The 13,595-nt window shown below is 62.1% G+C and overlaps 1 protein-coding gene across 1 annotated transcript in view; it reads right to left on the minus strand.

Annotated features, from left to right (window-relative positions):
• LOC102459190 (intraflagellar transport protein 172 homolog) overlaps positions 1-13,595 on the minus strand; it is a 112,651-nt gene that overhangs the window by 40,660 nt on the left and 58,396 nt on the right. The window contains 5 exon segments of the mRNA XM_075915731.1: positions 4,186-4,270; positions 4,656-4,763; positions 6,314-6,450; positions 6,645-6,812; positions 10,174-10,286. Coding sequence (XP_075771846.1) covers positions 4,186-4,270; positions 4,656-4,763; positions 6,314-6,450; positions 6,645-6,812; positions 10,174-10,286 — 611 coding nt within the window.

Below are 13,595 nucleotides of genomic sequence, written 5' to 3' on the forward strand. Positions count from 1 at the left end.
GGCAGGGCGGGGAGGCGGCTGTCGGGGGAGGAGGTGGTGTCGGGTGAGGACGGCGGCAGGGCGGGGAGGCGGCTGTCGGGGGAGGAGGAGGTGTCGGGTGAGGACGGCGGCAGGGCGGGGAGGCGGCTGTCGGGGGAGGGGTAGGTGTTGGGTGAGGGGGCGGCAGGGCGGGGAGGCGGCTGTCAGGGGAGGGGTAGGTGTTGGGTGAGGGGGCGGCAGGGCGGGGAGGCGGCTGTCGGGGGAGGAGGTGGTGTCGGGTGACGGGGGCGGCAGGGTGGGGAGGCAGCTGTCGGGGGAGGAGGAGGTGTCGGGTGAGGACGGCGGCAGGGCGGGGAGGCGGCTGTCAGGGGAGGAGGAGGTGTCGGGTGAGGGCGGCGGCAGGGCGGGGAGGCGGCTGTCAGGGGAGGAGGAGGTGTCGGGTGAGGACGGCGGCAGGGCGGGGAGGCGGCTGTCAGGGGAGGAGGAGGTGTCGGGTGAGGACGGTGGCAGGGCGGGGAGGCGGCTGTCGGGGGAGGAGGAGGTGTCGGGTGAGGGCGGCGGCAGGGCGGGGAGGCGGCTGTCAGGGGAGGGGTAGGTGTCGGGTGAGGGGGGCGGCAGGGCGGGGAGGCGGCTGTCAGGGGAGGGGTAGGTGTCGGGTGAGGGGGGCGGCAGGGCGGGGAGGCGGCTGTCAGGGGAGGGGTAGGTGTCGGGTGAGGGGGGCGGCAGGGCGGGGAGGCGGCTGTCGGGGGAGGAGGAGGTGTCGGGTGAGGGGGGCGGCAGGGCGGGGAGGCGGCTGTCAGGGGAGGAGGAGGTGTCGGGTGAGGGGGGCGGCAGGGCGGGGAGGCGGCTGTCGGGGGAGGAGTAGGTGTCGGGTGAGGGGGGCGGCAGGGCGGGGAGGCGGCTGTCAGGGGAGGGGTAGGTGTCGGGTGAGGGGGGCGGCAGGGCGGGGAGGCGGCTGTCGGGGGAGGAGGAGGTGTCGGGTGAGGGCGGCGGCAGGGCGGGGAGGCGGCTGTCGGGGGAGGAGGAGGTGTCGGGTGAGGACGGCGGCAGGGCGGGGAGGCGGCTGTCGGGGGAGGGGTAGGTGTTGGGTGAGGGGGCGGCAGGGCGGGGAGGCGGCTGTCAGGGGAGGGGTAGGTGTTGGGTGAGGGGGCGGCAGGGCGGGGAGGCGGCTGTCGGGGGAGGAGGAGGTGTCGGGTGACGGGGGCGGCAGGGTGGGGAGGCGGCTGTCGGGGGAGGGGTAGGTGTCGGGTGAGGACGGCGGCAGGGTGGGGAGGCCGCTGTCGGGGGAGGAGGAGGTGTCGGGTGAGGACGGCGGCAGGGCGGGGAGGCGGCTGTCGGGGGAGGGGTAGGTGTTGGGTGAGGACGGCGGCAGGGCGGGGAGGCGGCTGTCGGGGGAGGGGTAGGTGTCGGGTGAGGACGGCGGCAGGGTGGGGAGGCGGCTGTCAGGGGAGGAGGAGGTGTCGGGTGAGGACGGTGGCAGGGCGGGGAGGCGGCTGTCGGGGGAGGAGGAGGTGTCGGGTGAGGGCGGCGGCAGGGCGGGGAGGCGGCTGTCGGGGGAGGAGTAGGTGTAGGGTGAGGGGGTGGCAGGGCGGGGAGGCGGCTGTCGGGGGAGGGGTAGGTGTCGGGTGAGGACGGCGGCAGGGCGGGGAGGCAGCTGTCGGGGGAGGAGGAGGTGTAGGGTGAGGGGGCGGCAGGGCGGGGAGGCGGCTGTCGGGGGAGGAGGAGGTGTCGGGTGAGGGCGGCGGCAGGGCGGGGAGGCGGCTGTCGGGGGAGGGGTAGGTGTCGGGTGAGGGCGGCGGCAGGGCGGGGAGGCGGCTGTCGGGGGAGGAGGAGGTGTCGGGTGAGGACGGCGGCAGGGCGGGGAGGCAGCTGTCGGGGGAGGGGTAGGTGTCGGGTGAGGACGGTGGCAGGGCGGGGAGGCGGCTGTCGGGGGAGGAGGAGGTGTAGGGTGAGGGGGCGGCAGGGCGGGGAGGCGGCTGTCGGGGGAGGAGGAGGTGTCGGGTGAGGGCGGCGGCAGGGCGGGGAGGCGGCTGTCGGGGGAGGAGGAGGTGTCGGGTGAGGGCGGCGGCAGGGCGGGGAGGCGGCTGTCGGGGGAGGAGGAGGTGTCGGGTGAGGGCGGCGGCAGGGCGGGGAGGCGGCTGTCGGGGGAGGAGTAGGTGTAGGGTGAGGGGGCGGCAGGGCGGGGAGGCGGCTGTCGGGGGAGGGGTAGGTGTCGGGTGAGGGCGGCGGCAGGGCGGGGAGGCGGCTGTCGGGGGAGGAGTAGGTGTAGGGTGAGGGGGCGGCAGGGCGGGGAGGCGGCTGTCAGGGGAGGAGGAGGTGTCGGGTGAGGACGGCGGCAGGGTGGGGAGGCGGCTGTCAGGGGAGGAGGAGGTGTCGGGTGAGGACGGCGGCAGGGCGGGGAGGCGGCTGTCGGGGGAGGAGGAGGTGTCGGGTGAGGGCGGCGGCAGGGCGGGGAGGCGGCTGTCGGGGGAGGAGGAGGTGTCGGGTGAGGGCGGCGGCAGGGCGGGGAGGCGGCTGTCGGGGGAGGAGGAGGTGTCGGGTGAGGGCGGCGGCAGGGCGGGGAGGCGGCTGTCGGGGGAGGAGTAGGTGTAGGGTGAGGGGGCGGCAGGGCGGGGAGGCGGCTGTCGGGGGAGGGGTAGGTGTCGGGTGAGGGCGGCGGCAGGGCGGGGAGGCGGCTGTCGGGGGAGGAGTAGGTGTAGGGTGAGGGGGCGGCAGGGCGGGGAGGCGGCTGTCAGGGGAGGAGGAGGTGTCGGGTGAGGACGGCGGCAGGGTGGGGAGGCGGCTGTCAGGGGAGGAGGAGGTGTCGGGTGAGGACGGCGGCAGGGCGGGGAGGCGGCTGTCGGGGGAGGAGGAGGTGTCGGGTGAGGGCGGCGGCAGGGCGGGGAGGCGGCTGTCGGGGGAGGAGGAGGTGTCGGGTGAGGGCGGCGGCAGGGCGGGGAGGCGGCTGTCGGGGGAGGAGTAGGTGTAGGGTGAGGGGGCGGCAGGGCGGGGAGGCGGCTGTCGGGGGAGGGGTAGGTGTCGGGTGAGGGCGGCGGCAGGGCGGGGAGGCGGCTGTCGGGGGAGGAGTAGGTGTAGGGTGAGGGGGCGGCAGGGCGGGGAGGCGGCTGTCGGGGGAGGAGGAGGTGTCGGGTTAGGGCGGCGGCAGGGCGGGGAGGCGGCTGTCGGGGGAGGAGTAGGTGTAGGGTGAGGGGGCGGCAGGGCGGGGAGGCGGCTGTCGGGGGAGGGGTAGGTGTTGGGTGAGGACGGCGGCAGGGCGGGGAGGCGGCTGTCGGGGGAGGGGTAGGTGTCGGGTGAGGACGGCGGCAGGGTGGGGAGGCGGCTGTCAGGGGAGGAGGAGGTGTCGGGTGAGGACGGCGGCAGGGCGGGGAGGCGGCTGTCGGGGGAGGAGGAGGTGTCGGGTGAGGACGGCGGCAGGGCGGGGAGGCGGCTGTCGGGGGAGGAGGAGGTGTCGGGTGGAGGCGGCGTGGAGCGGTAGGGGGCGGCGTGGAGCGGCACGGGGCAGGGGGCGGCGTGGAGCGGCACGGGGCAGCGTGGAGCGGCACGGGGCAGCGTGGAGCGGCAAGGGACAGGGGGCGGCGTGGAGCGGCAGGGGGCGGCGTGGGGCGGCAGGGGGCAGCGTGGGGCGGCAGGGGGCAGCATGGAGCGGCGTGGGGCGGCAGGGGGCAGCGTGGAGCAGCAGGGGGCAGCGTGGGGCGGCAAGGGACAGGGGGCGGCGTGGGGCGGCAGGGGTCAGCGTGGAGCGGCAGGGGGCGGCGTGGAGCAGCAGGGGGCAGCGTGGGGCGGCAGGGGGCAGCGTGGAGCGGCAGGGGGCAGCGTGGAGCAGCAGGGGGCAGCGTGGGGCGGCAAGGGACAGGGGGCGGCGTGGGGCGGCAGGGGTCAGCGTGGAGCGGCAGGGGGCGGCGTGGGGCGGCAAGGGGCAGGAGGCGGCGTGGGGCGGCGTGGGGCAGGGGGCAGCGTGGAGCGGCAGGGGGCAGCGTGGGGCGGCAAGAGACAGGGGGCGGCGTGGGGCGGCAGGGGGCGGCATGGGGCGACAGGGGGCAGCGTGGGGCGGCAGGGGGCAGCGTGGGGCGGCAAGGGACAGGGGGCGGCGTGGGGCGGCAGGGGGCGGCGCGGCACATCCCGGGCCGGCGCAGCTCGGCGTGGCGCACACGCACACACAGACGTTTGCAGGGAATCAGCGTCCGGCACAAGCGAAGCTCAACTCACGTATTCCTTGGCCACCTGCTCGGCGATCTCATTGGTTTCCCGGAGGAATCGCGCCTTCGAGACGTGGCCCAGTGCGGAGAAGCATCTGGGGAGAGTGCGGAGGGCAACGTCACCAGCAGCGGCTGCTCCGCGCTCAGAACCAGCAGGTACACCCATGGCTCAGCACATTGGGCCAAGTTGTCCCAGTGAAGCCTGCCCAAGCCATAGCAGAGCCTGACTCTGCAGGCGGCAGCTGGAGCCCCGCACTCTGCCTGTTTGCCACCCTCGCAGGGCCAGGAGCTCTGTCCACGTGAGCGACTGTAGCTGGGCTCTGCCCAAGGACAGGCGGTAGAGCATGGAGAACACCCCACGGCAGTGCTCTGGCTCAGCAGGAGCACAGAAACACACCCGTTCCTAGCCCGCTGGGCTGGGGCGCTGGGGAGCGAGGACCCCCGCAGGAAAGGTGCCGGGCGTGCTTTGCTCCTCTGTACCTCTCAGCGATGTGCAGCTGCTTGGCCTCCAAGGCCAGTCTGCTGAGGGTCTTCCACATGGCTTCGGTCTCTGGGGACATTTCCAGCGTCTCCAAGAAGGCAGCTGCCCTGGGGGGAGAAGAGGGCGAGTTACCATGTAACCCTGTAGCTGGGGTGGGGGCAGGTCACTGTGAGGCCCTGGGGATGAGCAGCCCTTCAGCGGGCGCTGCGCTAAGAGTGTGGGACCCTCTCTGGGAAGCCCTGATGGATTTTGGTACACATCCAGCTGCCCTCCCTCTGGCGGGCGCTCTAGTACCTGTTCAGTCCCTGCCCAGGCATGTCTCCCCAGAGGCCTGGGCGCCATGCAGCCCTGACGCGCTCTCTGGCTGGGTCTGAAACCAGCTGCCTCCTGCAGGAACAGGCTGTGGGAAGACCCGGGACCCCATCAGGTGGGCCTCTCGGCCGGGCTCCGTTCAACAGCACCGGCTCCGTGGGGAAGTGACGGAGAAGCAGGAGGCCAGCACGCCCGGCCTAGCCAGTTCTCATTGCCTGGAACAGTCCCAGGGCACTCTGCTGCAAGAGCAGGAACGCCCACTGACTTCGCTGGGGCCAGCGTCTCGCCCAGCGAGCCGAGGCCTAGGCTGGCTCTCTTCCAGTCACCTGGTCAGTTTCACCTCAGCAGCGGATGGGCTGAGGTGCAGTTCCAGCCCCACACGCCCGCTGAGCCCCAAGACAGCATCTGTATCCGCGCACGGGCTCGTGGGGGCTGCAGGAGCTCCGCATCTGAGGAGACCTGGCTTGCGCCCTCACTCACTGTTCAGAACCCGCATCCGTCCCTTTGCAGAGTAAGAACGCAAGAGCGGCCAGGCTGGGTCTGACCAGGGTCCCGTCTGCCCTCAGCAGCCCATGCCAGGTGCCCCAGAGCGAGGGAACAGATCAGGGAATCACCGTGTGATCCCTCCCTGTCACCCATTCCCTGCCCCTGGCAGAGCCTGGGGACACCAGCCCATCCCGTCCTGGGTAACACCCACTGATGGACTTAGTCTCCATGAACTTCTCCAGTTCTTTGTAACCCTGTTTTAGTCTTGGCCTTCACAACATCCCCTGGCAAGGAGTTCCACAGGGGGCTATGCCCTATGTGAAGAAACACTTCCTTTGGTTGGTTTGAAACTTGTTGCCTGTTAATTTCCTTGGGAGACCCTGGGTCCCGTGTTAGAAGAAGCAATAAAGAACACGTCCTTCGTCACTGACTCCACATCAGTGGTGATCTCCTAGCACACACGCACGCCCTGGCTCTGCTCCCACGCTGCACACGCACCCTGGGACACCACACCAGGCTACCGTCTCCCTTCTGCTACCTACCCTGGGCTCAGGGGAGTCTGGTCAGAGTCACGCTGTGAACTGCTGCCCCCCACAGCTCCTGGCTATGCCCCCCAGGGTGCTGAGGGTTTTCTCTCCCTGAGCCAGCCAAGTGGAAGGGCTGATAATCCCGCAGGAGGCTCTTCTCCCACTTAACCAAGCTTCCTCTGGCCTAGCCACTGTGTGCAGTGCCGAATGCCCCATCCCCCACAAACAGCACCATCCGGGCTGCACTGCTCCCCAGCCCTGCTCTTTGTCACAACACTTCCCGCACTTCCACCCCCGCCCCCATGCCCCGGCTGCTGGCTACCAGCACTCACCTGCCGTAGTCCCCGTCATCGATGGCTGTTCCAAACTCAATGAGTCCCTCGTCCAGGGTATAGGACACGGTGTTCACCCCCTCGGTCACTAGCACCTCAGTCTTCCCACTGCTCCGCTCCAGAGCCACCACATCCCCCTGAAAGAGCCGCCCAGAGCTCAGCACCTCCGCTCCGCCGGCGAGGCGCACGGGCACTGCTCTGCCTTGCCCTCCACAGGCACACGCAGAACGCAGGTAAGGTCATGTCGCCCAGAGAGCGCCCCACTTCGCCCGCCCACCCCTTTTCTGCCGCTCTGCCCAGCGCCCTCCCGGAGCATCCCGGGGAACGTTACCTTCAGCGGGAACATGGTCACTCGCTCTGGGGCATCGATGTTGTACCAAATGCAGAGGCTGTTTCTGTTCTGAGCCACCACCACGTCGCTGCCTGGGACCCACTGCACATAGGAGCAGTAGTTCAGGGTCGTGGTCTTGGTGCCGCTCTCGATGTCATAAAGCTGCAACTAGATGGGGAAAGACCGAATCAACAGGGCCTGTGGCTGGGCCACTACCCACGGCTGGCAAGGACACTGGCACCCTGCCCCAGGCCCTGCTATGATGCTGCCGGGGGTCAGGTCTGCTCAGCACCTCGGGGGAGACGTTCCAGGCCCCGACAGTGAGGGAGTAGCTCAGGGAGGTGGCAGGCCCCTGGTATATGGTGCTAGGGTACACTGTGGGGCCACTCCCAGACAGCCTACTGGGATGATCTGGGGAACCCGTCTGTGACGGCGCATCAGGCACTCCCGACCCTGCACCCCCGTCCTCAGCCAGATGTGACTCTGCCAGCCAGTAGACCAGGAGGGTTTATTGCTTCTCAGAGATACAGCCCAGCCCGGGTTCCATGTGGACATCGGAGTGAGGGGCAGGCAGCTTCAGACCCCTTGGGGTGGGGTCCACAGGCCTCCATTTAGTCTGTTCTCTTCGTCATTGCCCAGGCAAAAACTGCCCCTTCTCACCCCCCCCCGACACACCTCCCCCGAGGTAGCCACACCCCTTCGCTTAACCCTCTTCCCTGGCCAGGTGACAAACCGTGGCTGGTCATTGTCCAAGCCATGGAACCCTTCTCAGCTTTTCAGAACGTCAAGGAACCCTTGGGTTTGTCAAGCAAAAACAAACACAAAGAAAGGGGGGGTCCCACCAATGCATGAAAATCACATTCCTTCCCTAAGACCCAACCCCTTTGAGGCCCCATCCTCTCTGTTCCCCGCTTCTCCATCACTTGCTATCCCCAGCCTGGAGCCCCCTCCCCGAGCCAGCACCCCCTTCTCCTGCATCCAAATTCCCTTCCGGAGCTTGCACTTCTCACCCCTTCGCACCCCCAAATCCCTCATTCCCGCCCCAGAGCCCGCACCTCCTGTCTCAACCCAGTGAGGGTCTGTCTACACTACCCCGCTAGTTCCAACTAGGGTGGTAATGTAGGCAACCGGAGTTGCAAATGAAGCCCGGGATTTGAATTGCCCGGGCTTCATTTGCATAAAGCCGGGCGCCGCCATTTTTAAATGTCCGCTAGTGCGGACTCCGTGCCGCGCGGCTACACGCGGCACGAACTAGGTAGTTCGGACTAGGTAGTTACCGTTACTCGTGAAACGAGGAGTAACGGTAGTTCGGAATAGGAAGCCTAGTCCGAACTACCTAGTTCGTGCCGCGTGTAGCCGCGCGGCACGGAGTCCGCACTAGCGGACATTTAAAAATGGCGGCGCCCGGCTTTATGCACATGAAGCCCAGGCAATTCAAATCCCGGGCTTCATTTGCAACTCCGGTTGCCTACATTACCACCCTAGTTGGAACTAGCGGGGTAGTGTAGACAGACCCTCACTGGGTTGAGACAGGAGGTGCGGGCTCTGGGGTGGGAATTAGGGATTTGGGGGTGCGAAGGGGTGAGAAGTGCAAGCTCCGGGAGGGAATTTGGATGCAGGAGAAGGGGGTGCTGGCTCGGGGAGGGGGCTCCAGGCTGGGGAGTGTTGGGCTCAGGTGGAAGGTTGGGGTGCTGAGCAAGCCACAGGCGTGTGGATGTGAGGGTGCAGGAGTTTGGGTTGGCTATGTGAGGGGCTCAGGTCAAGGAGGCTGTGAGTATGATGGGCTCAGGACACAGTTTTGCCATGTGTGGATGGTGGAGGAATGTTATGGCAGAAGCCTGAGGATGTGGGGATGCAGGAGTTTGGGGATGTGAGAGGCTCAGGACGGGGTTCCAATGCATGACAGGCTCAGATTTGGGGTCAGGTGGTGCAGGAGTGTTATGATGCTGCAGTGAAATGGGGGTTTGGCCCCAATTGGGGGCATGTTGGCCAGGCTTCATTTTGAAATAAAATAGTATGTCAGACTCACTGTCTTTATTTAGGAGAGGGGCGGGGAACCTGTTTTGAGTCAAGGGTAACTGACCCACAGAAAAGTCAGTTGGGGCCACACAAGTGAGACGCAAAAAAACCCTCCAAGCTTCACTAATGTGGTCCCTACTGTGCTGGTGGGGGCAGGGGACAGAATGCTAGTGGGTGCTGAGGCCAGGGAGAGGGTGCTGCTGGGTGGCAGGATCTGGCACAGGTGGCAGGGTGCTGGGGTAGGATGCTGGGGCAGGTGGCAGGGTGCTGAGGTCAGGGACATGGTCCTGCTGGGCACTGGGGTGGATGGCAGGGTGCTGGGGCCAGGGCCAGGGTAGTGCTGATCCCCAAGAACCCCCAGACCTTTTCCAGCAGTTCCACCATATAGCCAGTTAGTCCCCATTTTGCAGATGTGCTTTTGATTTGTCCTTCCTAAGTGAAGTACTTTGTGCTTTTAAACATTTCATCTTGTTATTTCAGACCAATTCTCCAATTTGTCAAGGTCATTTTGAATTCTAATCCTGTCTACCAAAGAGCTTGCAATCCCTCCCAGGATGGTGTCATCTGCAAATTTTATAAGCACACTTTCCACTCCATTATCCAAGTTGTTAATGACAATATTGATAGTACCAGGCACAGGGCTGACCCCTGCCACAACACCACATGGGGAACAGTAATGGTTTGTCAATCTCACAAAGTACAACATGACCCAAGTGCTGGAAGTGGAAGCCAGACAAGTTCAGACTGTAAATAGGGCATGTTTCTAACAGTGGCAGTATTTCACCACTGGAGCAATCTACCCAGAGTCAAGATGCATGCTCCATCAGTGGATACTTTAAAATCCAGATTAACAGTCTTCCCAAAAGATCGCCTCCAGGAAAAATTCTGGAGAAGCGAGAGGCGAGGTGTGTGTGTGTCAGACTGGGTGATCATTCACCTGAAGAAGCGGGCTGTGATCCCAGCTACTTGTTTTGTTAGTCTCTAAGGTGCTGCAGGACTATTGGTTATTTTGGGGTGATTGGTATCCATGAATCTGTGGCACTCGGCTGTCTCTGCAGGGAAAGGGAAGCGGCAGTGTATAGCACTGTGTTCAGGATGTGTGTTCCCACAAGAGCTGTGTATTTCCTGTGTGATTAAACAGCAAGTGGTACAATCCTTGTGTTCCACGTGTAACAGCTCTCACCTGCCCCCGCCAAACTGTGGGCCCCGAATGCCGCAGGCTGGAGCTGGGGGACAGTCCAAGGGGTCAGTACTGATTCCAGGGGCTGGGCAGCATGGGAGCAGCTCTCAGGAGAGGGTGCTGGGCAGAGGGGCTGGGCCTTGAGAATGTGCCTAGCGGCACGAAGGTAGCAGCAAGCTTAGATGCTGGGCAGTGGCCAGAGGCTTCAACCCCCGGGATTGAGCGCTGGATCCCCTCATGGCCTGGGGGGGACACTGGATTAATGCTGAGGCACCCACTTTCCCTGCTCTTGGGATGCCCAGCTCACTCCCCCCTTCCCTTGGGCCTCACCTGCATCTTCTTGTCCCTGAAGAGAAGCTTGTGCCCCGTCTCATTCAGCTCCAGCCAGTCAATCTTGCTGTCGTGGCTGATGGTGCCAATGTTGTAGCCACCAACAAGATCCACTAGGAAAGACAAGGCAGGTGAATGGTGAAGGATAAAGTTAATTTGTTGTCAGTATGACCTCTGCTGTGACCTGGATGTTAAGTCTGGTCTTTGTAAAGAGGTACGTGCTTGAACACAGGTACACAAAAGGAGGGGACAGGTGAAACTGGTTTGAACCTGTTGTAAGGCCTGCAAAGGGACTGCGAGGGGACAAATGATGATTGGAGGGAATTTGGTGCGAAGGGGCATGACCTGTATATGCATGCAACTGTAAGTGGTCAGTGAAAGGGGGTAATTACCATGTAAGATAGTACAAAAGACCTTGCCTTTTGTTTGGGCAGTTGCAGAAACTTTTTCCTGAGTACCCTGGAGGATTTTGCCCTGGAATGCATTCCTGAATAAAGCTGGCTGCTTAAGAAGGGTGTCTGGAATTGATTTGGTCGGGTTTGGGCCCCCATCCGAACCCTCGGATTAAATTCTCCGTCAAAGGCAGAGCAGAGCGGCCAGAGGCCTTGCTGCTAAGGGAGATTCAGTCTGGGTGGGGAAGGCTGGGAAGGGGTTAGTTGTGGGGGGATACAAGGCAGACACAGCTCAGAGCAAGGCAAGGACAGTGACAAAAGGACACGTAAGCTGCGTAAGCCTCCTGGCAACGAGCTGTGTCAGGCAGGAACTCCGCTCCCAACGAGGGAAGCCCACCCATCTCCTGAGAGGGTTAAACTAGTACCAGGCAGAACACGAGTAGAGAGCATCGTTCACCAGGGAGAGCGGCTCCAAACTCTTCTCTGTGATCAGCGTGTGCTAGAAAATCCCCATTTCCTCCTCCCTGAGCCACACCCACATCCAGGTAAAATGGGAAGTCACTGACCTGAGAGTAACCGACGAGCTTTGAGGGGCTGTCCACTGACAGGTACCGAGCACCCTGAGATATATGACATTTTCCTCTCACCAGCAGTCTCCACATGCTCACACAACCCATCACGCCAGGCACAAAGGGCAGGTGGCTCAACTGCCACTCAGGTCCTTCACTGGCCAAAACCTTTCAAGGCCTTCAGACAGTGGGGCGGATGGTGGGTCATGGAAACATGCAGACACTGCAGGTTGTAGAACATCAGCTACTCAAAGTAACCCCCCTCACTTCCACAACCGAGTGGTTTGCTACAAGCCTTCCCACTCACGGAGACGGGGTAACAAAGATAGGACGAAGATTCCATCTTCTCTAGGTGACTGTCCGAGTGCCTGACATTTCATCAGCGCACCAACAGACACCAACGTGACTCCTGAGGCCAAGATGTTATTAAAAGAAGCTATGGAATCAGCTTAGGCTCTTGTAGAATGGACCCTAATTACTGTCCAAGCTGTTCTTGTTATCCCGTGTGACTGCCACGGCACCCTGAGCAGTTGTTTTCAAAGAACTATCCACTGAGGACTCTCAAATCTATTTTTTGAGCTCTTTTAGACCCCCTCATTTTGTGCGCCTGGTTGTGCAGCAGGTTCTAGTAGGGCCCCCTTGGATCCTGCCTCTGTTAGGTCCAAGAAGTCACTCCGAGACCCTGGTGCATGTTTTCCCAGGGTTAGCCCTACCCCCATTTCACCAGGTACAAGTAGCCCTTCACAATCAGACAAGCGCTACCCTCAATTCCACTGCCTTTTCCCTTGCTTCCTGCTACCTCTGGCTGCATTTCCCTATGGCAGAGGTGGGCAACCTTTTTTAGGTCAGGAGTCACAGAAAAATCAGTTGAGTGCTGCATACAAAACCCCTCACTGACGTGGCCCCCAACTGAGAAGGAGAAAAACACTCCCCACATTCCCCTCATATACCAGAGCCTTGGAGGGGGGCAGGAGGGAGGACAGCCTAGCAGACTTTGTGTGCCCCAGCATTGTGGGAGGTCATGGGGGGGTCTGGAGTACCAGCACAAGCTCCCAATGCGGCGGGGAGGGGGGAGAACCCCTGGAGCCTCGGGGGCCAGATCCAGGCAAGCTGGGGGCCGCATTTGGCCCCCAGGCCTGAGGTTCCACACCATGCCCACACCCAGCACTGTCCACGGGGCCATCAGGCGGGCATCATGAAAAATCCTATAGGGCAGTATTTCACGTTACCTCATTACCAGCCTATCAGGCCCGGCCAGGGAACTGACCCTAATAAGGTACCGGATATCAGGTTATCATAGAATCATAGAATAATAGGACTGGAAGGGACCTCGAGAGGTCATCGAGTCCAGCCCCCCGCCCTCAAGGCAGGACCAAGCTCCACCTACACCATCCCTGACAGATGTCTATCTAACCTGTTCTTAAATATCTCCAGAGAGGGAGATTCCACCACCTCCCTTGGCAATTTATTCCAATATTTGACCACCCTGACAGTTAGGAATTTTTTCCTAATGTCCAATCTAAACCTCCCTTGCTGCACTTTAAGCCCATTACTCCTTGTCCTGTCCTCAGAAACCAAGAGGAACAAATTTTCTCCTTCCTCCTTGTGACACCCTTTTAGATATTTGAAAACCGCTATCATGTCCCCCCTTAATTTTCTTTTTTCCAAACTAAACAAGCCCAGTTCATGAAGCCTGGCTTCATAGGTCATGTTCTCTAGACCTTTAATCATTCTTGTCGCTCTTCTCTGGACCCTTTCCAGTTTCTCCACATCTTTCTTGAAATGTGGCGCCCAGAACTGGACACAGTACTCCAGCTGAGGCCTAACTAGTGCAGAGTAGAGCGGCAGAATGACTTCACGAGTTTTGCTTACAACACACCTGTTGATACAACCTAGAATCATATTTGCTTTTTTTGCAACAGCATCACACCGTTGACTCATATTCAACTTGTGGTCCACTATGACCCCTAGATCCCTTTCTGCCACGCTCCTTCCTAGACAGTCGCTTCCCATCTTGTATGTATGGAACTGATTGTTCCTTCCTAAGTGGAGCACTTTGCATTTCTCTTTATTAAACCTCATCCTGTTTACCTCTGACCATTTCTCTAACTTGCTAAGGTCATTTTGAATTATGTCCCTATCCTCCAAAGAAGTTGCAACCCCACCCAGTTTGGTATCATCTGCAAACTTAATAAGCGTACTCTCTATCCCAATATCTACATCATTGATGAAGATATTGAATAGTACGGGTCCCAAAACAGACCCTTGAGGAACTCCACTTGTTATCCCTTTCCAGCAGGATTTAGCACCGTTAACAACAACTCTCTGACTACGGTTATCCAGCCAATTATGCACCCACCTTATCATGGCCCTATATAAGTTATATTTGCCTAGTTTATCAATAAGAATATCATGCGAGACCGTATCAAATGCCTTACTCAAGTCTAGGTATATGACATCC

This window comes from Pelodiscus sinensis, unplaced genomic scaffold (genome assembly GCF_049634645.1).
Source record: "Pelodiscus sinensis isolate JC-2024 unplaced genomic scaffold, ASM4963464v1 ctg89, whole genome shotgun sequence".
NCBI lineage: Eukaryota > Metazoa > Chordata > Testudines > Trionychidae > Pelodiscus > Pelodiscus sinensis.